Consider the following 26,121-nt stretch of genomic DNA (forward strand, 5'->3'; position numbering starts at 1 on the left):
TATCATTGGCAAATATGTTCTCCCATGCAGTGGGTCTTCTTGTTGTTTTGTTGATGGTTTCCTTTGCTGTGCAAAAGCTTTTTATTTTGATGTAGTCCCATTTGTTTATTTTCTCTTTAGTTTCCATTGCCCTAGGAGCATTATCAGAGAAGAAATTCCTTCGGCATATGTTTGCGATTTCGCTGCCTGTGGATTCCTCTAGTATTTTTATGGTTTTAGAACAAAAATATTTTAATAGAATTTCTTCTCTAAAGAGCAACTCAACTAAGTTAATCTCTAGAACAACCTAGCATTTTCTAATTCGTTATATGGCTCTTTTGGGATATATGAGTAAATCTCATGAAGTGATTAAAAAGTTTGTGGCAAAAGAAACTCTAGTTGGAGACTGGTTGTGGACTTTGAGTAAGAAAGACATCTAGATAAGATTTTTTTATCTAGAACAAAGAAAGCTTCTGTGATTGCTTTTAGTCCTTTTTTAATTTAATAACAGGGTTTCAAAGGATTACTGACTTTTTTAGTTATAGTTGCTGCATTTTATAAGGAATAATTTTACTGTAGTATTAGTTTACAAATTAATAGATTAATTTGTTCAAATTAATAGATTTTTAAAATATTGATATAAAAACAAAGCAAAGAACACTGACAAAATTGTGAATCTTTTATTTTGAGGCAAAGACTTTAAAGCAAATATTTGCCACCTACTAGTGCATAATTTCATGTAAGTAAATTCACTGTAGCCATCCTTAAAAAAAAAAAAAAAAGAGAATACTTTTGGCTTTATGAAAACTCAGCAAGTTATCCTGGTTCATTTTGCTTTGCATTGGTACAAGTGTCTTCATGGTATTTGTAAATTTGGAAATATTCAAGGTTTTTGATATGTGACTTATGAGTGTGAAGGATCTACTCTATTATATTTTCATGAAATTCATCCTATTTCTAGGCTTTAATCTGTATCACTGATTTCTGGACCAGTCATTTTAATTATTGCTTTTTAAGTTTTTGATATTTTGTTTTAGCACAATGGCACCACCCATCTATTTTTGTAGAATATTTCTTACTTTCATTGATTTTTTTTTTCCTCCTCAAAAGTGCTATAAAATTATGTTCAGTATTAATACACTATCCTTAGGGTATTTTGATTGAGAATGTAATACATATGTAAATTAGTTTGGGAAGTTGATTTCTTTAGCAATATAAGGTGGGGCAAAAGTAGGTTTACAACTGTTCATATGGAAAATAATACAATAATTAATAAATAACAATTCAAGAATAATTTCTGTTTCATGTACTCACAATTGTAAACCTACTTTGCCCCACCCTGTATGTATTTTTCTTGTTCTGGAAATTGGAATGTCCCCTGCCACTCTTTTTTAAGAATTAAAGCCTTGCACCAATGTTTTAAATGACAAACAGTAAATAGTATTCTAGTGTGTCTATAGTTCATACATAATGGTGTATTTTGTATTATTACTGTATTATAAAATCTCAGTTTTTCAAGGTGCAGAAATCTCCAGCAGTTTGGAAAGGAGAGACTGGGTATCATGAGTCATCATCATGCATTTCCTGCATTTTCAGATACTCTCTCGAAGCTAGGAAGTGTCTGTTTTTAGCAGATAATGTGTGATATGGGTGACTTTTTCTGAAGTGGTATTCAGAACACAGATTCAGCTAAAAGGTAGCATATACATCTTACCAAGTGTGACCTGGGTGAACTGTACCAAACACGAATGAAAGATCTCTAATTTTTTGGTGTGTTCAGTAGAATGGGTTTTCCTTCTTATTCCTGAGCAATTTTTTACTTTCTCAGCATTAACTATTTCACAATGGTTTGATAAGTAATGCTATGACTTGACTTAAATATATTTGTCTTCTTTTTCAGGTAACATTTTTTTTTAATTGAGGTAATTGTTTTCTTTCTCCTTCTGACAGAGATCTATTAGATCTTTTGCCAATGATGATCGCCATGTTATGGTGAAACATTCAACAATCTATCCATCTCCAGAGGAACTTGAAGCTGTTCAGAATATGGTGTCTACTGTTGAATGTGCTCTTAAACATGTCTCAGATTGGCTGGATGAAACAAACAAAGGCACAAAAACAGAGGGGGAGACAGAAGTGAAGAAGGATGAAGCCACAGACACCTATTCCAAGTGAGTGTGGCCTGACCTTTGCGGCACTTTGCTGTAGTGCCCAGAAAAGCCCAGGGTCCGATTCCACTGGGTTACGTTTGGCATATGGTGTCCTTTGTGTTTTCTTATTTATATGATTGTAAATAAGGAAGGAAGTATTTGTGGAATTTTTCTGAGTTAAATTTGAAAGGAAAGCAAGAAAGGAGGAGTGATTAGACCAGAAAAAGAGGGACCTGTGCAGGATGCCTTTTGAGAGTGCACCAAGCCCTTTAAAATCTTCTCTTTTTGGAGGTTATGATATGTCATCTTTTTCATGTTTTGATTCAGCCTCCTAAATTCAGACATAAATTGTAGTGTTTTTTGTTTCTGGGGAAATCATAAAATGTGATTTTTGTCAGGTATTTTAAAATCCTGGTATAGAAGAAAGATGCAGGAAAATGTATTTAAAGGTGTTTTTAACTGTATCTACCATGTTGATTCCCAGTGTTTTCCATATAGTAAATGCTCACTGGATATTTGTAAAATGCAAGACCTACCAGGACCCAGACCCTTCAACAATTATAGCAGAGTGCTGTAATTGTTGAAGTGCTGTAAATATAGTAAGAGATTAGTGAGATGAAGCTGATAACTGGAGTCAGATCATGGCATTTTTATGCCATATAAAAGCTTAGAGTTATTATTTTGAGCATTATTATGACTGAAATAAGTGTATGATTGACTTTGAAAGATGAAGCTAATTTAACTACTGTATTAACTGGGATTAAGACATTACTTTGGCTAAAACTTGTAAATTGAGCATAGAGGTTATAGAATTTTTTTCCAGCTTTAATTCTGAATCAATGTGATAAGTGGATAACAGTGGGAAAGTATTGATAAATTGAAAGATAGTGTAACCTTTTCATTTTCAGATCAAAGATAATTAGTATCATTTTTCAGTTGAACATAATTCCTTGACTTTGTTAACAGTTTACAGGTAATATGTATATCGTATCTAGTTGTAATCTTGGCAGCAATTCAGTTTTTCTCACATATGATGGCTTTAAAAAAGTCACTCTAATTTGGGGTTCATGTTAATCTACAATAATAAAAGTGTAATATGCTAATTAGACCAGACGTCCTTCAGAATGTCCTACCGTCCTTCCAGATGAAGTCGGGGCTGCGAGGGAAGCCTGGGTCCCAGGTGCCTGCTGGTGGCTGGAGGGAAGCCCAGGTCCCAGGTGCCAGAGGGAAGCCGGTGCCTGCAGCCAGGGGAAGGAAGGCCTACTCTTGCACAAATTTTGTGCATCGGGCCTCTAGTCAGTAATATTATCTAACAATCTAGTTCTGTATATCCCAGTCCCTGTTCAAGTTAAATTCTCATGCACTTCATATTTGCATTGTACTTTGGAATGTGTTATGCCCTTTTAAACTTTTTTAAAATTGCAAAATATATAAGATAAAACTCACCATATTTACCACTTTTAAGTGGTTTCCTTTTTTAGTGGAGTTCATGCCTTCTTAATACATCTTCAGTTTGTTCTCATGGCTGGGTAGACTTTTGGAAAGTGTTCTAGTAAACTTTTGCTTACCTGGATTAGGTCACTGTGTTTTAAAGGGATGTGTTTAATGTTTTTATTGATTTTAGAGAAGAAGGGAGAGGGATAGAGAGATAGAAACATAGAGGAGAGACATTGATCAGCTGTCTACAGGGGATCGAGCCCACACCCGGCCATGTGCCCTAACCAGGACTCAAACAAGGGACCTCTTGGTTCATGGGTAGATGCTCAACCACTGAGCCACACCAGCTGGACTGTTTTAAAGGTTTTTAAAAGATAATGTGCTCCACATGTGCTTCATTTGGATTTTCAAATATAGCTCCCTATGTTGATGCTCTAGATTATAAAGTCTTTCCATTTTGTGGACTAGTCACAGGTTGAGCATTTGTCTGGGGTTCTTCCCACATGGTAGACCCCCAGTTGTGCAGAATGATTGTGTCCTTATTTTGTATCAATCAGAGGCAGACACATCTCCCAAGAGCAAAGGTGTGTTTGATAATAGATGTGTATTGTGCTCCTGTTATATGTTGAGTATCACTACACAGGGCACAAGATGGGTGAGGGCTAGCTGATGGTTATTAAGAGCCTTCTCTTGTCTGGCAGTTTTTACTTTACCTTTTTACAAACTGACTCAAAGTCAAATTGCACAAGATCCCACTATTTGTATTATTAGGAATATTAGGATTCTGTTCTTCAGCAATTCCCTGCATTTGCGTTGCTTGCTTTACAATACCTTCTATATTCAAGTTCATTATTAACTTCAGGACTGAATTAGGACTTAGTTTTTCTGCTCAGTCATGCTGTCTTCTACATGAGAAGACCAAATATATCATAATTATGATATAGCATTTAATAAGTGAGCTAATGATGGCTAGTTAACAATAGCTACCATTGTATTGCATGCCAGTTACTGTACCAGATTATTTTTCACATTATCGTAAACCTGGTAGTCTCTGTTATTATTATACTCCTCCTCTGCCACCATTTCATTTATGATATTTTCACTGTTTCAGATTTGCTTACTAAAAACAAGTGACTCGGTATTGTTATCAAACTTTAACTTGCTTAAAGTCACTGAATGAGTGTGTGTGGTGTTGCCAGGATTCATACTTAAGTCTGTTGGACTCCAGATCCAGTCTTCTTAGCATCTTTGCCTCCATTTCCTGTGACTAAATGTGAAAGTACAGAGCAGGGAGAGATTATGTGCTGGTTCTGGGGATCAGAAAAAAACTTTGTGAAGGATTTGGCACAGGTAGTGAAAGTGGAAGAAAAAATAAATCTCAGCAAAGATGTAGGTATGAGCACCCAGCCGGTGTGGCTCAGTGGTTGAGCCAAGGGGTCACGGTTCAAATCCTGGTCAGGACACATACCCGGGTTGCAGGCTCAATCCCTAGTAGGGTGTGTGCAGGAAGCGGTCGATCAGTGATTCTCTCGCATAATTGCTGTTTTTATCTCTCTCCATCTTCCTCTCTGAAATCAATAAAAATATATTTTAAAATAAAGATCTAGGTATGAGAAAGTGTAGGGACTGTTGAAGGATTAATAGTTATTATTTATTGAGCTAATTACATTAAATTAAATATTTTCAGTATTGGTCTGAGAGGAAGGTATTATTTCCTTTTTACAAATGAGAAAGTAAGCTCAAAAAGTCAAGTAACTTGTAATTTGTCCAGTGTTACAAAGTAAGTAGCAGAGCCAGGGTTCGAACCAGGTATTTATATGGTTTTTTAAATTGCCTCTCAATATGCTGTCAGAGTGTTCAGTGGGACACCAGGAAAATAACAGGGAGAGTGCCATCATCCGTGCAGTGCTTTTGGAAATTTATTCTGGTCGCAGGATACAGTGTAGATTGGAGATGGCAGAGGTTAGTCAATCAGGGTAATGAAAGGTTATTGAGATAGTATAGGGGAGAGATAGTAAGAGCCTGAAAAGAAACTAGTTTGAAGGCAATGGTTTGAGAGAGAATTTACAAACTATTATTAGATTTGGGAGAATGAATATGAGAGGACAGGGAGACAAAAAAAAAAATCAAAGATGACTGATTATTCTTTTTTTTCTTTTCTTTAAATCCTTACCCAAGGATATGTTTTTTAAATTAATTTAGATAGAGAGAAAGGGGAGGGGGGAGGGGGGAAGGAGAGAGGGAGGGAAACACCAGTGTGAAAGAGAAACATCCGTCGGTTGCTTCTTGTACTTACTCCGACCAGGTCTAGAACCTGCAACCTAGGAATGTGCCTGAACAGCTATCAAACCTACAACCTTTGGACAACACTCCAACCAACTGAGCCACCTGGCCAGGGCCTGACCTTTTTTTGTTGTCATTAATCCTCCCTCAAGGATATTTTTTCCATTGATTTTTCAGAGAGAGTGGAAGGAAGCATGGGGGGGGGGGGGGGGAGAAAAAAATCAATGTATGGATTTGAGAGTCTCATTGATTGTTGCCTCCCATATGAGTCCTGACTGACCAGGGCCAGGGATTGAACCTGCAACCCAGGTACGTACCCTTGCCTGGAATCAAATCTGTGACCATTCAGTACATAGGCTGACACTCTAACCACTGACCCACACTGGTCAGGGCCTGACTGTTACTAATATTAAGTAATTCCCTACACTTGGGTCACTTGCTTTAAAATGCTTTTTATTTTATTTTTTTCTATACTTGCCACCCTTAAAGTTTCTTTGTGGGTTTTTTTTATTGATTTACTATTTATGAATTTCTGAGGTGTGCCAGGCGCTGAACCAGTGACTGGATTATTTATAATTTACTGTCTTGTTTCAATGATCACAATTTGTTTTCTTTCTCCTTTTTCCAGTTCATTCTGTACTCTGCTGACTTTTGCCCAACTCTGCTGATTCTTTGCCTCTAGCTAGAATGACTTTTTAACCAAATCAAGACTGGGCTGAAGTCAGACTTTCAGGTTGCTTTGCTTAACCTTTTAAATTTTGACCTCTCCTTTTTCTGTACTTGGGATGCAACTATAATAATGTAAAAAACCCTGAGTGTTGTGATCAAACCAACTTGAGTTTGAATCCAGGCTTTGCCGTTTTACTCTCACTGTGAACCTGAACAATTAATCAGCTTGTCTGAGATTCACAATTTTTTGTTTTTCAAATGCAGGCTTGTTTGAGGTATAAAGGAGAATTGTGATATGCAGTTTGTTCTCAGTTGTTACTTTCTCTTCCCCCTTTTAAGCAGGTTACTGCTTTGTACTTATACAGTGTAAGCCTCAGGAGCAGGAGTGATTGGATCTCCTTGTAGTATGTTTTCCATACTCAAACATGTGCTTACTTGTTGAATGACTGGCTCAGCTTAGTTATAGTTTCACGTGTGATTAAGGAAAATGAACCCATAAAAAACTTAAAATCAAGGATAGTTGCTAACATTATTCTTTGCACCACTCACAACTTGATGTTCTTTGAGTATTTGTTCTTTTATTTACTACTGGATTCGAAATGCATATCCTGGCAAATTATCTTTGGTCTGTTTTTTCCTCAGCTCTTTGCTTTTATCACATTAAACTGCTTTCTCCATAAACTTGTGGATTCCTAGAATGATACAACTTGAAGGGATGAGCTAAGACTCATCTAGCCGATAGCCATTTGACAGTTGTGGATACTGAACCAGCAGGCATCACTAGGAGTAGAGTTCTGGACTTTTAGATTTCCAGCCTGATGCTTTCTCAGTATACCATGGTGCTCATGTTCCTCACAAATTCTTTAATTACCAATAAAAAGATAATAGGAAGAATTTTTTAATTTGAAAAAGTGTTTAAGATTGAGATGCAGTATTTTGTATTTTCCTGAGCAATATAGATGTGATGAAAAATTTTTAAATCTTTTGTCTGAAATATGCTCCCTAATGATTTCTTGGGGAAGGTTGATACTATATGAGCCTTAAATTGCAGACTTAATTTTATGGAATTTCGGATATCTGGATTTATATACTCCCTTTCACATGGATAGCCAGAAAACCAAGTAATGATTAAGTTTTAGTCAGGAAATAGGTTGTAAAAATAATCATTCAGACTTTTATTTTTAGGGATCAAGGTGGTCGGACATTGTGTGGTGTAATGAGAATTGGCCTGGTTGCAAAAGGCTTGCTGATTAAAGATGATATGGACTTGGAGCTGGTTTTAATGTGCAAAGACAAACCCACAGAGACCCTGTTAAATACAGTCAAAGATAATCTTCCTATTCAGATTCAGGTGAGTACAGTTTAATTGCACCTCTAGGATAATTTGTAAAAAGGTAAAAATAGGTAGTGACCTTGAATTCAATAACAAGAAATCGGTAATAGTAAAGGGTACAAACAAAAGGAATGTTGCTTCTCTGGATCAATGACTCATCCATCACATATAAAGCAAATTTCTGGTGATGAGTACTCTGGATATATTTATCAAGTTAAGATGGCTGTTAAGGTACAGTCTTAAATTTTTCAGGTGTGTCTTGTTGAGAGCCTTCCTGTTGTACAGACCAGGTCTCTCAGCATTGTGAAACTCTTGGAAGGGTTAGTATATTGCAGAAAAGAATTGAAAGATAAAAAAGAGCTGAGGCAACTGGAGACTTGCATAGATGGTAATATTTAATATCGAAGACTCAGTTAATTTAACAGTCACCCACTCATTCTTTTATTGCAAAGTCACTGTTAATTTCTTGTTTCCAAACCTTTTTTACCTGGTGATGCATTCAGAAAATTTTAATGTAGCATACTTCCTGGAGTATGCTGCTGAAGGCTGAAAGCTCCCCAGGGCTGAAGGCAACCCTAGGACCACGCTGCTACCTACTCTGAGGACCAGTGCATCACTAATTGGGAAGCCATGATCACTTTTCAGTTTCAGATATGTTATTGTGGTATTATTAGATTGTGGCTTTTTGATGATTTCATATCAATTAGTCCTTATATCCATGTCAAATAAATATATACCAGTCTACAAGGTACAAACTTTGAGTTGTTGAATGTTCTCTTCGTTGGTTTTTACTAGTAATTTGTATTTCTTCTAAAAAGGCCCCCCCCCCTTTAAGTAATAGGAATTTTAAGCTTGCTTTTTAATTGGCTTTGTTAGTAGATCACTTTCTTTCATTTTCACCAACTAGTTGTCAAAACCATCTTTCTGGTTTTTTAATCTAGCATTCTTAACAGTCAAATTGTATTACTTGTTGACATATTCCCCTATATTAATTTTTGGAGCATCTGCTTTATCATTCTTTCTTAGATCTTAACATAATTTTTTAAGTGACTGTATAAACATTTGGCTTTTCCATTTTTGATTCTGATGAAATGTTTCTGGTCTTTTTAGGGTTAAATTTATTTCTTTAAAAAATTTTTTTAAAGCCCTTTGTGATCATTTGGAGAGGGAAAGTGGCAAGCAACATGAAATACATAAAGTTTTAAGAAGCAGAAAGCTCAATAACGGGTTTCTGGCTAACTATACTTTTTGTCATTAGAATGTTAATAAAATTCCTCTTGTTTCCGTTATTTTTTATATTGCTTTAAAATTTAATCTATATTTCTGCTTTTAGTATAGTGAATATTGTACACTTAAATCTATAATAAAGTAATAATAATATGGGTGGTTATATTAAAGTCTTTTTCAACCATTTCATCCACCTTTCTGTTTCCTTTAGTGAGTCCTGTTTGTTATGAGAGTGGTCATATTCCTCATGTGTTAGGGTGGAAAAAGATTTGAGAAACCAGTGCTGTAATAAATCAGAGTTCTTATTCTGAAAGTCTATCACATTTTTCTGGTATTGAAGATACAGGAGATTGGGCCAAGCTTCAGTTTGCATTAATAGAGCTTTCTCTGTGCAGACCACAACTGTGTGAACAGCATTTTTTCCCTTTCCTGAGGAGGGTGTGTGTGTGTCTTTATTTATGGGCACCACAGTTTTAAAATGCTCTTCTTGAGCTAGCAAGTGTCAAGGGAGGGAGCAAGAGAGAGGGCAGGCTGTGTAAACCAGTTCAGATTTAAAGTGATTGGAGCTTTTTAGTCAAATAGCTTTAGGTCTATGAAGGGCTTCTTGGAGAAGGTTAAAAGAGGCCTGAACTGCCCTAACCAGTTTGGCTCAGTGGATAGAGCGTCAGCCTGCGGACTGAAGGGTCCCAGGTTCAATTCCGGTCAAGGGCATGTACCTTGGTTGTGGGCACATCCCCAGTAGGAGGTGTGCAGGAGGCAGCTGATCGATGTTTCTCTCTCATCGATGTTTCTAACTCTCTATCCCTCTCCCTTCCTCTCTGTAAAAAATCAATAAAATATATTTTAAAAAAAAGAGGCCTGAATTATTAAGACCAATAATGAAAATTATGAGAAACATTTCAATTTAATATAGCCAATGAAGCTATCCAATGGTGAAACCAGCTGCTTTGTGTGATGGTTAGATCCATTACTATAGGTGCTGGGTAAAGGTACCCACATAAAATGGGGATGTAATTGTACATCCCTCTCATTAGATTGTATACATGTTCACACACATGTGCCCAAATATATACATATAAGTTACACACACATTATTATTACTATTACTAATAATGTTTCAGAAAATCATTTTAAGGATGATTTCCACTTTTACTCACTGCTTCCCCCTTGTTTTTTTGGTATTTGTGTTGAAAACCAATTTCTTATCATCTTATTTTTTTATGAGTTTAAAAATCTTTTTCTTTTTTTAAGCACTTACCATAGTAAAACTTTCAGTTAGCTAAGTACCTTAATTAATTGAGGTTGTACTGTACCTTTTCTCTCCATATTTTTTTCCTAAGGTGATTTTAGAACTTACATGAGCAAGAAGGGAGGACAAGAATGACCCAAACCAGAAATCACTTATAATTAGTCTAATGCAAGGGTGGGGAACCTTTTTTTCTGCCAAAGGCCATTTGGATAGTTATAACATCACCCACAGGCCATACAAAATTATCAGTTTAAAAATTAGCTGCTATATTTGGTCAAACATTTAATTAACTCACCCCTAATGCCTTGGCAGGGCCTGACCAAATGATTTTTCAGGCCTTACATGGCCCCTCGGGCTGGGCATTCTCCACCCCTGGTCTAGTCCAGAACTTAACACCATATGCTTATTACTTTGGATCTGTCTTATGGTGATCTGCATGAATAATTGAAAAATTTAGTTTGACTCATTCTCTGATGGACATCTTTAATGTTCTTATAGTGGCAAAATGAATGTGAGCAGTTTTCTGCTTTTTCTTTATATTCTAGTTCTGTTTTTTCCAGTTACTCTGTGGCCTTTCCCTTCCTTGGCTTCCTCTATTCAAAAGTAGATAATGAATTTTCTATTTTCTATCATTTTTTGAAATGTTTAATGGTAAAATGCTATTTTTATGTAAATGACTCTGAGTTCTTTTAATGTGCAATGATGAGCAGAAACCCAGTAGTGTTTTCATTTACCTATTTATATCAGATAATAGGTACTAAATTTCGACCTCCAAGAAAGGCCCTGTGTAATAAAAATATATATATATATGTGTGTGTGTGTGTGTGTGTTATAATACATTAAATACAACTTATGTAATTCTAATTGGTGATTATTTTGTGGAAGGTTCTTAAATTGCATATAGTTGTATATTGAAAGAAATAGTATACATTTATTTCCCTGTGGGTGTCAGATAATTTGTCCCATAGTGATGGGCCTCACTGGAATGATCTCTGAGACCTATAGTTAGAGAAGGGAAGTTACTTGTTTATACTATTTTTGTTGTTGTTGGTGGTTAGTGACTGTAGAGATTCTTATTCATTCTTGATTCTCTTTAGAAATCTATATAATCTTATATAAAAGTCTACATAATCTTAAATTTGTAAGTCCTTGGTAAGTAGGAGTTCCTTTTTAGGCTGTCCTATCAAAAAACGTATTGGTTTAGAGAGCATTCCCAGCGATTTATTTTTCTACAGTAGTTCTCTGTAATAATGTAAAAAACCAGTAATTTACTGTTTATAATATAATGATGCTGTTGCTATTTTACATTCAAATATTACAAATAATGAATTGAAATACTGTTTATAATTGTATAGAGAGTTGACATTGTGGTTGCTTTTTGAGGGATGGAGAAAGGATTTGCTGATAAGTTGGAAGGAGAGAGAAATGTTATCCCTAAAGAACTAGTTAAAGACTTTATTCACTCTCTTGGCACAGTATTACTAGTAGTTAATAACACTTGGAAATTAAGGGACAACATCATTCATTTTTTGAAAATTTAATCTAATTAATTGGATGTTTTGAAATCTTTGTGACTTTCAGAAACTCACAGAAGAGAAATATGAAGTGGAACAATGTGTAGATGAGGCATCTATTATAATTCGGAATACAAAAGAGCCCACGCTAACTTTGAAGGTGATACTTACTTCCCCTCTAATTAGGGATGAATTGGAGAAAAAGGATGGAGGTACATACACATATATTTTTATTTTGTTTTGTTCATGAAAGACCTCTTTAGTGCTATGTTAACTATGCTTTATAGATTTATGAAATAACTGTCTTCATTTGTTTATGCCATTCATAGTATTTTAAACAGCTTTGTTTCTACATAAATCACTATTTTGCAAAAATGAATATATTTGAAATATAAAATATGTTAATTGAGAAACTTGTGCTTACCATGTTGGTCATAACTAATTTTATACTCTTTTGGCGTTATGGTATTGCATTGTTATTGCTGTCGTTCAACCTATTCGGTAGAGTTGGCTATTAGGTCTGACTCTAGGATTAAATGTGGACCAAACAATACTTTCATATTTATTCAGTTGTTAAAATTACTCATTTGTACATTGCTCTTGACTTCTATTAACTATATATAACCTTATAAGATTCATGCTTTACCTAATTGCCCATATGTAAATATGTTTTATAATGTAAGATATAAATTGGGGGATTGAATTTTTAAAATTAACCTTTAGTAAGTTTTTTTTCTAGGAGGTTTGTGATCCTGTTAACATTTTGATTATGATGTATGTGGGAATCATGCCTTAAACTAACTTTCTTCTGAAGTTAAAAAAAAATTCCTGTATGTCAGTGTCATCCTTGTAAAAGTAGAGTGAGAAACCTATTCAGTTTTGAGAAGTAATGATGGAGCCGAACTTCTTTTTCTGGTGTTTTTATTCTGTCAAGTTAGCTTGTTTCCGCCTCTCAGTTCTGTCCCTACAAACTTGACCTGTGATATTTCTCCTGTGTCAGACCTTTGACCAACCGCCCTCTCTCTGTCATGACAATTTAGAGGCAGTCCAGCCTGTCTGGGCCAATGGAGACTTTCTATTGCTCCTTTTCATCACTAGACATTTAACAAGTCCCATTGCTTACTCCCCTACCTGAAATGCCAGTGCAGTAAGAAATATTGGTCAGTTTCTTAATTAATTTCAAGTTGACGGTAAAGGTAGACAAAGACATTTACCAGTCATGTTAGAACTTTGAGTTTTGGCAGACATGTGATAGACTCCTTTTAAAAAGCTTTCGGGGTAACTAAAATCAGCTATACCAAACCCAACAATCTAAACTAGATACATTTATGAGTTATAGTTTAAATTTAAAGTGCATCCAATCTATAATTGGGTTTATGCATGTACTGTTTTTTTTGCTATATATAGTGTCTCTAACACCTCTGAAGAACCAATCTTAAATGGCTTAATTTCTTTAACAGCTTTTCAGTTCACCATTAACTGTAGAACTATAAAATGATTTCTGAAGTATCAAGATAATTCTGTTAATTCTGGTAAGCTGTGTTCTACTTGACACCCCTAGTGTAAAACTAACCATTTTTAAGTAGAGTTATAATTATAGGTATTTTTAAAAATTATTTGAGTATAGAGAGATGAGAACAAGACTGCAGTTGCCAACGACGATATTAATTCTATGTTTGCTTGTAGCTGTAGGCGTCCCTTCCATTACCTCTTTGAAAATATTAAGACAACATCAGACTTCTTTTTTCCCAAGGTTTTGTGTACTTACATGGGGTTTTGTCATAGTTTTCAGTGATACCCTTAAGCTTAGTCTGTTGCTTTAATTTTTTTAATTTCTGTTTGGGGAAACTGAAAACAGATTCTTGTATTGCATCCTCACCAGAAGACTAGTTATGGGATGGAACTTGTGGTAAAATAGGAGAGTCAGTGTTTGTTCAAGATGTTTGGGTTACTGAAGGATCCCAAGACCTTTTAAGGGCTGACTTCCATTAGTTGGTGTTAACATAGTTGGTGTGGGATCAGGGAAAGTGAAAGAATCGGCTTGGCTCCGATGTTTTATACATGTTACTTCCTCTTCTTTTGAATGGCAGGAAGATTTGCTTTGCTGTTGTCCTCAACCTCCTAGCCCTTTTGACTCACTTGTTATCTCTTCCAGTTTGCTCATTTTGTTTAACCTGGGTTTTGTCAAAGACAGTTTTTTTTTCCTTATGTGTGCTAGAAGTTTTGTGTATTCCTGGGAAAATTTGAGGATCTGGCATAACTGAGTATTTGAGACCTAGGCTGTAGGTCTTGATTCCTTATACTAGACAGCTCCTCCCTCTGATGCAGGTCTTCCCAGCTGTAGGGGGCGAAAGCACAAGATTATTAGGGTTCCAGGAATTTCTAAGGCTGATAAATTTCCCTTTAAAAATAATCTCCACTTGTTTTCTTTCTCAGAGTTAAAAGTACATGGAACATTTCAAAGAGTATTTTTCTGTAGAATCTCAACTTCTCCCCTTCCCACAAAACAGACTATTTTATATATATATATATTTCACATTTTTCTCTTCCTTGTCTTCACCTGGTACATATTTGGGTAAAATCTAAAAAAGGGGATAAAGTGTGGTTGAGAGCAGAGAGAACTGGGACAGCTGAGGGCATTACACTTGACCTCCTTAGGTCTACTTCTTTACCTATTTCAGGTCACTACTTACATTTCCATATTCTAACCCTTCACCTGAAGGTCCTATAGAATAACCCTTCCCCTTTACTACATGCTTCCTGCTAAAAAGCTCAGACCTTGGTGTCTGGCAATCAGTTGTTCGATTCTTAATTCCATTAGTTACTATTTCTGTGTGACCTTGAGGCAGATTTCTTAATTTAAAAATGTGGATAATAAATACTTCAGAAAGTTGTTTTAGGTTAAATGAAAGAGTTTATGTAATGTGACCTATACAATACTCAGCACAAAGTAGTTGCTCAGTAAATAGTGGTAGCTTATGAAAAAGATTCATAACACAAGCTTACCTACTCAAACTGCCTTGAGCTCACAGTGATAATAATGTGTACATAATGGGTCTGAAGAACTGAACCTAAAGCCCCATTGAAGTGCAGCATTGGAATCAGTAATTTGTACTTGCTACAGTGCTAATGGCTTGCGTATTATATAGCTTATGATTTATTGAGGGCAGGTATCTTTTTCTCTACCCCTATCCTGTCCCCCTAGCACCTAGGATGGTACCTAATACATAGTAGGCAATTTAAGAAAATCTGTCCGATGAATTTTTGTAGCCAGCATATTGTTTGATTAAATAGGACTGTCTAGTACAGTGGTTCTCAACCTTCTTGCCCTTTAAATACAGTTCCTCATATTGTGACCCAACCATAAAATTATTTTCGTTGCTACTTCATAACTGTAATGTTGTAACTGTAATGTTGCTACTGTTATGAATCGTAATGTAAATATCTGATATGCAGGATGGTCTTGGGCAACCCCTGAAAAGGTTGTACGACCGCCAAAGGGGTCGCGACCCACAGGTTGTGAACCGCTGGTCTAGTATGTAAGAAGCATTAACATTGGGCATGTCAGAATTCAAGCTCTGTCAGGGTATAAAATAACTTAACTGTTTTATTAGCAGTTTTTCATATGACTCATTTTAACCCTCAGAACAGCCCTCTTGGTAGATAATTGCCCTGTTTTATAAATGAGAAAGTATCACATTGGACCCAGCTCTTATAAGTCCATTGTGCTGTCCACGCTCCCATTGCTGTCAAGGATGAGTGTAGGAGCGTCTTAGCTGATTTGGTTATTCTGAGCATCACCCAGTCTCAGCTTCTTTTGGTGTTTGTGATTTTAAACAAGCAGTTTGTTTGCTATGAGGGTAATAAATCAACTGTTTATTCCATTTACAATGCAGTTTGAAACCAGGTGGACAGGGAAACGACAGAGTTGTGTGGCTTAGGTTAAGACAACCCCCTGCCCCTTGGTATTGGGGAGATTTTTAGGGGCTCACAGAGAGGTTGCCCAAGAGTCCCTTTTCACATATCAGCGCCAGTGTAAACTTTCGGTGCATCTTGACAAACGTTCACTGGCATACGTCCTGCTAGGTGAAGGTACTAGATTCTTACAATCCAGAAATCACACCTGGGATTATAATGATGCTGCGGGCTTTCTTTTCCTGCCTTTTCCAGTTGCTAGATCTAAAATCCGGTGCAAACTTTGAGCCGTTACCTTTCCAGTGGCCAACTGTCTAACAAGGCATTGAAAAAAAAAAGTTATACCGAGTGACATTTCTACCAGAAATTAGGAAAACAGTCTCTCTGATCTCCCTTAGTGCTGCATTTACCTGTGTACGTTATTGTGGCTTGATGTTTTGCATGGATAGCGGTTTGAAGCATAATGTCTGCTCTCCACAGAGCCTCAAGGAATTGAGAGAAGGGGCTGCTAGCATATTTTCAGGCTAACCAGAACATTCTATCGGCACGTACTCAGTAGCTCAGCTTCACCCATATTGTCAAGGAGGCCTTCATGATGACCCAGCTCAATTATTTCACCTTTGAAGAGCCCAGGTTCCAGACTTATGACTCCTGTTTACAGTCATGTTCTGGCTTTTCTCTATCCAGTGTCCAGGCTAGTGTTTTTGTTAATGGGAAGAGTTAGCATGCATGTATGAATTGAGAGAAACTGACCAACATTTCCTGTAGTATGGTGTGTTTCTGGTCACTGATCTAACCTCTAACCAAAATAAAGTTCGGCACAATAGGCTTCTTTTCCAGTGCTTCCATTGTTCAGAATGCTTTGTGTAGCTTCATGCCCTGATGCCAGGTTACTGAGCAATAAATTTTTACAAGCTGTTTGTTTTTTTGTGTGTGTTTTTTTATGGTTTTGGGGGGCATTTTTGTCACTCCCCATGCCCATTCCCCATACTATTTCTTTTCTTTTCTTTCTTTTTCTTTTTTTTAATTCCAATTCTATTTCTTAATTAGTTTTACTGATCAATGTAGAAAAAAATGAAATGTCTCACAGTTCCATTGTTTCTAATTTAAAGACTCCAAGTTGCCTTTTATCAGAAAAGCTTTGCTTCCCCACAAAAATGAAACACTTATATTGAAGTGTGTTAAAAAATGTTAAACTTGAAGTTCCGCTATTAGAAGTAGTGGTGTTTTTCCAGCAGCAATTCTATGATTGCCACATTAAGTACTTTATTTTTCTCAATGAATGAAAATATATAAAACTATATGTTATTCATATATAAAGGAAATAGGGAAGCAGGGCTTACAGGTACTGGTTACCATATGAATGAATTCACATGGTTTTAAAATAAGAAACTTTGAGGAAGATAACATGAGATGAATTTCCTCTACTGTGTCCCACCTCATGAATATTAAAACATTTTGGATCTTTTGACATTTTGACTATCAGAGCAGGAAGAAACATAGCCATTCTGATGGTGATGTGAATGGGAATCTGGTGCAAGTCTTCTGTTCACTGCCTGCTCCGCCATCTTGTCTTAGTGGAAACTATTGCCTCCAAATGTTGACTGTCTGTAGCAAGCTGATGCCTCTGTTGTTGTTTTTTTTTAAATAAGAGTTTGTGGTTGTAATTTGACTTTTGGGATGAAATAATTTATCTTCATATTTTTGCCATTGTCCCCCTTTAAAAATATGTTTTGTAATGAGCATGAGATGTTATTTACAAGTTCTGACCATTGGACGAAAGTACCAGAAAGTTCAAAAAGAGTTTTGGTTTGCCTTGTCTTTTCCTATCCAAACTTCCTCTGCCTCCCTTCTCTCTTGCATTACCCCGTCCCCCTTCCCAACTCCTACTTGGTAAGATGATAGACTAAAACTAAGCTTGCCTCATTCTTAGAGATTGAGATTTTAAAAAATAAGTACAGCCCATACCTTCTTTGGGGATTACATTACTTAGCAGTCAGTCAACCTTTGTCATGTCTAACTTTTAAGATATTCTAATCATTCATTTATAGTAGTTTGTTTGATCTGGTATGTGAGCTTTATGCAGATGCTTGCATTGACCACAGTTAAACATTTTGACATAACATTAAAACGACTTAGTTGTATGTTTGTGTCATTATAAAGACAAAATTGAGCAAGTCCAGGAACTAGATCACCTATGAAGTGAAAATCCATAGTATATTTGTTTATGGTTATAAATGAATCCACATTTATACTTTTTGAGGCTCCCCAATTTTTGAATAAAGGGGGTAGTGAAATGAGGCCCTGTGTTGTGAATTTGTTGGCAGAGGTTAATGTGAATCAATGCAAATATCTGGTGTAGAGCTCACCGGGTCAGAAAATAAGTGTGTAGCACTTCAGCCTTTAGAATGTTGCAACCTATAGAATAGCGGTCGCCAACCTTTCGGACCTCATGGACCACCACTGGTCCGGTGACCACTGCTATAGAAAACCCCAATTTTTCCTCTGAAAGATTTGTTTTCTGGGCATTATGCCTTCAGTTTTAGTTAATGGCAAGCTACCAATTAGAATATATGTCATAATGGAATCCTGTAAATGAGGAAACCAAAAATTATCAGTTATCTGCCTCTTATTTAAAAATATTTACATTGTATCAATTAGCCCACACAGCATACTACCAATTCTCATTATTATGATAATGCTAGGAAGAAGTATTGGTGGACTTTCCTACATCTAAAAGTTCTTAAAGGAGAATGGTGAATCTGACTTCATTGGGCTAGACAAAATTTCTCCCCAAAAAACATTTGTAGTTTTTGTTTGCATTTAAATAATGCACCAAGTCTTCAAAAAGTTGAAATCCCACTCAGTAATAGCTTAGAGGGAATATATTTGGCTCTTAAACTTGGATTTAGTATCATGTGACATTTTCTCAAGTGTGGATATTTTTCATTAATCACATGTTTGAATTCTTAATTTTGCTGCTTTGGGCCCTCTAATCCAAATTTAAAATGTTAAGGCAAGTCAAATAGCTGTAATTAGATAGTATTCTTTGCTGCCTTTAAAAAATTTATATAATTTAGAATTGAAATGTATTTCAGTGTTTTTCATTTTTGTAGTTTTGATAATTTTGGCTTAGAAAAGAAATAATGAGGGAACTCCAATGTGACCCTTGAACAGTTTTCATCAATGGGGTAAAGTTTTTGTTAATGGCTATCTTGTTGGATAAGTTTATTTAGTTGTAAAAAAATAAAATTGCTATACGCAGTGTATTCGTAGTATATCTCAAATTGATTATATAAAAGAGCCCCAGTTTTCCTTAAGAATTGATTAAGATTCCTTCTATAAAAAATAGTTATAATTACTATTAGTCCCAGATTTGCACTCTTTGCACCCAGCCAAAGGAACAAGTGCTATGTACCTATTTTGTGCCCTTTGATGTTATATGTGCTTAATAAGATCCCAGATTGTATGTAGCAGTGATCATTGATTTGTTTACTGACTGAATGCCTTTGTGCTCCTGTTTACTTGTGCACAGAATGGCTCTGATGACTTTTTACTTAAGCAGTCATAGTGCATGTAACTTTAAAAAAACAACTAAACCAAATCATGAAATCTTCTGGGAGTCTTATTAGTTAACTCAAATGCTGCTCTTTTAAAAAAATTTTATTGTTTGGTAATTTGACAGGAACTCCTTGGTCAAATTGTATGTCTCTCTCTCTATCCCATTTTTCCATTAGAAAAGGTTGCGATGAAAGATCCTCCAGACTTATTGGACAGGCAGAAATGCCTGAACGCCTTGGCGTCTCTTCGACATGCCAAATGGTTTCAGGTTGGCTCTTTGTTTTTATCTTACTGTTGATATAGCCTTGCATAGGTTTCATACTTGCCACTTAATGATTTCTGTGTAAATTATACCGTGGGGTATTCTACCTTATAGGGTTATAAGAGTAAATGAGTTAATTTAGGTAAAATGCCTAGTATGGCTTCTACTGTATAGTTGATGTTTAATTATAATATAATCCTTTTCAGTTTAGCACTCTGAATTTCAAATCGTGGCTTATAAAATACAAACATGGGCGAGAAAAGTGAAAACGTAAGATAGTGGCCCAGAATGGTGTGTTGTCATGAGGCTATAAAAGCAATTTTTAAAAAAATATATATTTTATTGATTTTTTACAGAGAGGAAGGGAGAGGGATAGAGAGTTAGAAACATCGATGAGAGAGAAACATCGATCAGCTGCCTCCTGCACTCCCCTCAGTGGGGATGTGCCCGCAACCAAGGTACATGCCCTTGACCGGAATCGAACCTGGGACCCTTGAGTCCGCAGGCCAACGCTCTATCCACTGAGCCAAACCGGTTTGGCTATAAAAGCAATTTTAATAGTATGCTTCCTTTACTTTAAAACCTGCTGTTCTGAATTATAATTTTACTTTATTTTTTAAATTTGTTTGACAACTGATTATGATTGACTAATTAGTATTCACTTTAAAGAGCCTATCCATGATCAGTGTGCTTAAATAAAGAATGGATTTCAACAAGGATATTGGAATCACTTTGTTTGTTTTAGGCAAGGGCAAATGGATTAAAATCGTGTGTCATTGTCCTTCGTATTCTGCGTGATTTGTGCAACAGAGTCCCCACATGGGCACCATTAAAAGGATGGGTAAGTACTTAAATACAGTTAAAAGCAAATTCTGAAGTAAAGACAGAGAAAATCCTGTAGAAATTACATATTACTCTGAAATAGCTGTATTCTGAGTTAGCTGAGGTATGCATTGCCTATTTTTGTTTTGGAAAAAATTATGCACCTTTTCATATGAATTGGTTTTTATGTATGTAACATGTCTCTTTCACCTTATCATAATTCATGTTACAGAGCCTGAGATTTTTTTCTCTGACAAAAAGCCTCTATATCTTTTAGAAGTGAATGTCTTTCTGCACTTTGCTCTGCACTATTCACTACTGCCCATGAAAGCTCCTTGACTGGCACATTGCTCTTTCAGTGCTGCTTCCATTTAAAAAATATATATATATATATTTTGATTGATTTCAGAGAGGAAGGGAGAGGGAGAGAGAGAGAAATGTCAGTGATGAGAGAGAACCATTGATGGGCTGCTTCCTGCACACTCCCTATTGGGGATCGAGCCCACAAACTAGACATGTGCCCTGACCAGGAATCAAATTGTGACCTCATGGTGCATGGGTCAGCACTCAACCACTGAGCAACACTGGCCGGATTAAAGGGTCATTTTAAATTAGTCTAGCAATTATAACTTTCATATAGTATCATCAGTTTTTAATTCATTAAATATAGAGATTTGGTCCTTCATTTATTCTAATTGTAGTACTTGAGGCAGGCTGTCTGAAATGAAGTCTTATTGTGGTTTAAGTGTTTCCTAGGTTATGTGGGAGATAGGGTTGGGTTTGAATATTGATTAGTTATTAGCTATTACTAACTTATATGAAGGCTTGTTATATTTTTATTAAATCAGTTAAGTGACCACAATTTCTTAAGTGAGCTTTTCAGGGTAACTCAAGTTTTATAACAAAATGTCTTCTGAATATATTATCTCAAAAATGGTAGATTTAAAAACACTAGCTGGGTTAAAGGTTAATAAACAAAGGGGAAAAGTTAATTGAGTCCTAAATCATAAATGGACTTTCATGGTTTTGGCCTTCATTGTAGATAGAAATGTCAGCTCACATTTAACTGGAATCCTTTTAACACTTGATGCATGTACTAATTTGTAATTTAATATCTTCTAGCCACTAGAGCTTATATGTGAAAAGTCTATAGGTACTTGTAATAGACCTTTGGGCGCTGGGGAGGCCTTGAGACGAGTAATGGAGTGTTTGGCATCTGGAATACTACTTCCTGGTAAGGGTTTCAAACTCTGGAGGCAGAAGAATCAGAAAAATCACATTTTGGTTTATTTTTCTAAATCCTTATTAAATTTATCCTCTGCACCAGAAAGTGATATGTAGGAGTTGTTTTACTTGGAATTTTAGCAAATAGGAAAATAGGATATCTGTATGTTGAAATATAAAACTGTTTCAATAAATGTAATTTATGTTTTATATATACTAACATAAATGGTACTAATAAGATATTGTGTCTGCTATGAATTTGCTTTACCTTGGGCTCTGAATTTGAAAATGCAGATGTTTGGTTAAAATGTATTAAGTTCACTCTGTTTGCACTCTGGTGTTTAATTTGGAAACATTAAATTTGGTTTTATTTTCTATATGTAATCCTTTTAAAGATTTGGGATGATTTATCATGCTGTGTCTAAATTCTCAAAGTAAGACCAAATGTTGACCTTAGATATATGTGACTTCCAGTAAAATGAGGACATATAGGTGCTAACATATTGAAAATGAGAGTGTCCTTTGTAATCCATTTAATTAAGCAGATGTAGTTTCTCAGTTTTTTCCCCCTCTATTCCCTTTTTCTCTGTTTATTGAATTCTAAACTCAGTTCTAAGTGGTACTTGTGTCTTTCTTTTGCCTTGCCAAAGGGGGTCCTGGTCTTCATGATCCTTGTGAGCGAGACCCAACAGATGCTCTGAGCTATATGACCATCCAGCAAAAAGAAGATATTACCCATAGTGCCCAGGTAGAAGATGGGGCACATCACTGTGATCTATTAGAGGGATATCATCACTTTAGTTTCTGAGTTTTTCTATTTAAACACTATTTTCTTGCCTATTGTTAAGGGGACTTTTCCATCATAACTTTAGCGTTAAATGAATAGTCTTTTTAGCTAGATGTTCTAAGGGCTTTATAAAAGGGCTTTATAAATGGCTGTTGAAATGTGAATAACTATAATCTTTTGTTCTTCAGCATGCACTGAGACTGTCAGCCTTTGGCCAGATTTATAAAGTGCTGGAGATGGACCCACTTCCGTCTAGTAAGCCTTTTCAAAAATACTCCTGGTCAGTTACTGATAAAGAAGGTGAGTGTAAAAGTGTTTTTATTGGTGTTGGGCATGGGCAGTGGTAGAGATGATTATGGGGTGCATCTCTTATTAGAGGTGAGGGAATTTAATAATTGTTGATGTCAACTAGACTTATTGTGGGATCATTTCACAGTATAGACAAATGTGGAATCGTTATATTGTACACCTGAACCTAATATAATGTTGTCTCAGTTATACCCTAATTTAAACAAATTGTTAATCCAAGTCATGCATAAGGATTTTTATTGCTTTTCCCCCCTGACTTTCTGCTTTTCTGTCCCATCAATGACATCAGCTTGCTGTTATTTACTCTTATTAGTGATGAACTCAGTTGACTATGTTGGCCAGATTCCCTTACTGCATAGATGTAGGGACCATACTTTGAGAATCTCTGGTCTAAGAGAAGAGGTAAGCCATAAACTAGGAGATGGTGTTATCGCTGTACTTGGAACTGTTACTTAACCAAGAAAGAGAAAACAAATATAAAGGAAAAGTATATTGAAAAATACACTTTGTATATTGAAAATCTTCCATTTGTACTAGTCTGTTTGAGTTTCAGCAGAAAGGGCATAGATTTTGGGGTCAGTATTGCCTGGGTTCTAGTCATAGCCCCACTCTTAACTAGCTTTAGGTCTTGAGCAATGAGTTTGCTTTTGTCCTAGGGATGTTACCCCGATTTATTGGCTATGGACAGATTAAGATGCCTGACTCAGTTCCTCGAATACAGCAGACTCAAATATGAATCCACTTACGCTCCTCGTTATGCCTCAAAAAATATCCCCCCCCCCCTTATCTCCTGTTATATTAGAAGGTAGGATGTTTGACACCAGTTATTCCTCACCAGACTACCAGCCCTTGACCTCAGACCCAGTTTCCTCAGTTTTCCTCCCAGATGTCTAACAGCCATCTCAAACTTAAGATGTCTAAAATCCAAAAATCTGTCCTTACGCTACCTTTGATCTGCTCTTTCCAGTCACTGGAAACTCTATCCTTCTATGTGCTCAGGCAAAAACCTTTATTCTTGAATCCTTTCTTTCTTTCCTCCATATCCAAATCATCAACAAATCCTGTCTGTTTTATATTCAAAGTATCTCCAGCATTCAGCTATTTCTTTAACTTCTTCACTATTGCCATCCTGGCCTAAGCTGCCATCATCTCTCAACTGGGTTATTGTAGTAACTTCTCTATCTTGGTCTTTCTGCTTCTGATCTTGCCCCATTTGTCTGTTCTCAACAAGCAATAATTCTTTTTTCCCTTAATTTTTCATCTTAAAATCAGACTCAAAGGAAGTTGCCTAGTTAGCACGGAGAGTTCCCATGTACCCTTTAGTCAATTTCTCCTACTAGTTACAGCTTATATTCTAGGACTGTACAACAAGCATGTCAAACTCGCGGCAAGTGGGCTGCATGCCTCGCCAGCCGCGAGTTTGACATGCTTGCTGTACAATATCAAAAGCAAGAACTTGACATTGATACCATGTGTATGTATATGTTTTATGCCATTTTATTACATGTGTAGATTTGTGAAACCACCTTCACAATCAAGATACAGAACTATTCCATCTTCCACATACTGCCCCTTTATAGTCACACCCGCTTCTTTCTTAATCATCCCTAAACCCTGGAAACCACTGACTTTCCTCTATACTTTTGTCACTTCAAGGAGTTATACAGTATGTGATCTTTTGAGATCTCCCCTTTTTTGTTTACTTATTCTTCTAATTACTGAAGAGTATGTCAGTTTCCCTCTGTTGTGGATTGTCTAGTCCCCTCCCATCCCCCAGTGTAATGTCCTTATGGCCTGTCCAAGTTGTTGCACGTGTCATTAGATTTATTGCTGAGTAGTATTCTATGGCATTGGATGAGCCAGACTTTGTTTAACTGTGCATCTGTTGTAGGGAATTTGTTTGTTTCCAGTTTTGGTTATCACAAATAAAGTTGGTATGAGCAATCTTGCATAGGTTTTGTAAGCAAATCCTGTTTGTGTGTTAGATTGGCCAGCAGTTTTCCTTTGTTATAATGTTTTGCCTCTAAGATTATGTTGGTCTCATAAACTGAGTTGGAGATTGTCCCTTCCTTTTTTGTTCCTTGTAGGAGTTTGCATAAGATTGATGTTATTTTTTCCTTAAATGCTTGCAAGAATTTATTATTGAAGCCATTTGAGCACTTGGTTTTCTTTGTGGGAGGGTTTTAAATTATGGATCAAATTTACTAAGTAGGTATGAGACTGTCATCATCTTGTGAGAGTTTTGGTAAATTGTTTTTCTACGAATTTATCCATTTCATCTAAATTTTAAAATAGTTTTATAAATTTACCTTCTTTGGGTGTAATTTGCTATTTTTCCTTTAAGCCCAGATTTATGTGTATAGTACACGCTTTTTTGGGGGCGGGGGAGGGATGGTATAGCCAAGGTGGAAATTTATTAAAGAACAAGTACAGACTCCTATGTGGGGAAGGGGAAAGAATCTCACAGCACAGACTCCCACGTGGGGAGGGGGAAAGAGTCCCTAGTACACGCTTTTGACATTAGTATCTTTATTATCACTAGGTTAAAACTATCTTTTATTTTCCCTTATTATCAGTTCTTTGACACATGAGCTATTTAATACACACACACACATACACATATAAATTTATTTATTTTTTTTGGTTACTCTTCACCTGAGGATATTTTTTCTGTTGATTTTTAGACAGAGTAGAAGGGAGGGGAAGAGACAGAGAGAGAAACATTGATGTGAGAGAGACACATCAATGGTTGCCTCCCACACACCCACCTGGAATCGAACCCGGGACTCTTCAGTCCACAGGCTGATGCTCTATACACTGAGCAAAACCAGCTAGGCTATTTAATACATTTTTATTGATTTCAGAGAGGAAGGGAGAGGGAGAGAGAGATAAAAACATCAATGATGAGAGAGAATCATTGATAGACGGTCTTCCCTGCATGCCCCCCTACTGGGGATCGAGGCCGCAACGCAGGCATGTGCCCTGAACGGGAATCGAACCATGACCTCCTGGTTACTGAGTCTACACTCAAAAAACTTAACATCTATAAGAATAAAGAATATTCTTTATTCTTTGTTGTCATTGCTTAATTTCCAGACAGGAAAGGATTTTTTAGTTACCACTTTATATTTGAGTTCCCACTTATTCTACTATAATCTGAGAACATGTTTTGTTTGATTTCTATCCTTTGATTTTTTTTTTTGAGACTTGTTTTATGTTCCAGTACTTAGTCAGTTTTTGTAAATGATTCTGTCTGAAAAATTATGTACGTTTTGCAGTTGTTGGTCCGAATGTTCTTTATGAACATTTTGCAGTACATTTGTTCGTTGTGCTGTTCAGATCTTGTACACCTATACTATAGTTTTGTTTACTTGTTCTTCTGATTACTGGAAGAGTATGT

The 26,121-nt window shown here is 36.1% G+C and overlaps 1 protein-coding gene across 7 annotated transcripts in view; it reads left to right on the forward strand.

Moving 5' to 3' along the window:
* Nucleotides 1–26,121, forward strand: part of STRBP (spermatid perinuclear RNA binding protein) — a 127,306-nt gene that overhangs the window by 60,205 nt on the left and 40,980 nt on the right. For all 7 annotated transcript variants that reach the window (XM_014528893.1, XM_005880902.2, XM_014528894.1 and 4 more), the window contains 8 exons: nucleotides 1,930–2,150; nucleotides 7,704–7,869; nucleotides 11,909–12,053; nucleotides 19,494–19,585; nucleotides 20,325–20,420; nucleotides 21,524–21,635; nucleotides 22,276–22,373; nucleotides 22,601–22,712. In XM_014528893.1, coding sequence (XP_014384379.1) covers nucleotides 1,930–2,150; nucleotides 7,704–7,869; nucleotides 11,909–12,053; nucleotides 19,494–19,585; nucleotides 20,325–20,420; nucleotides 21,524–21,635; nucleotides 22,276–22,373; nucleotides 22,601–22,712 — 1,042 coding nt within the window. The remainder of the gene's footprint in view (nucleotides 1–1,929; nucleotides 2,151–7,703; nucleotides 7,870–11,908; nucleotides 12,054–19,493; nucleotides 19,586–20,324; nucleotides 20,421–21,523; nucleotides 21,636–22,275; nucleotides 22,374–22,600; nucleotides 22,713–26,121) is intronic.

This window comes from Myotis brandtii, unplaced genomic scaffold (genome assembly GCF_000412655.1).
Source record: "Myotis brandtii unplaced genomic scaffold, ASM41265v1 scaffold658, whole genome shotgun sequence".
Lineage (NCBI taxonomy): Eukaryota > Metazoa > Chordata > Mammalia > Chiroptera > Vespertilionidae > Myotis > Myotis brandtii.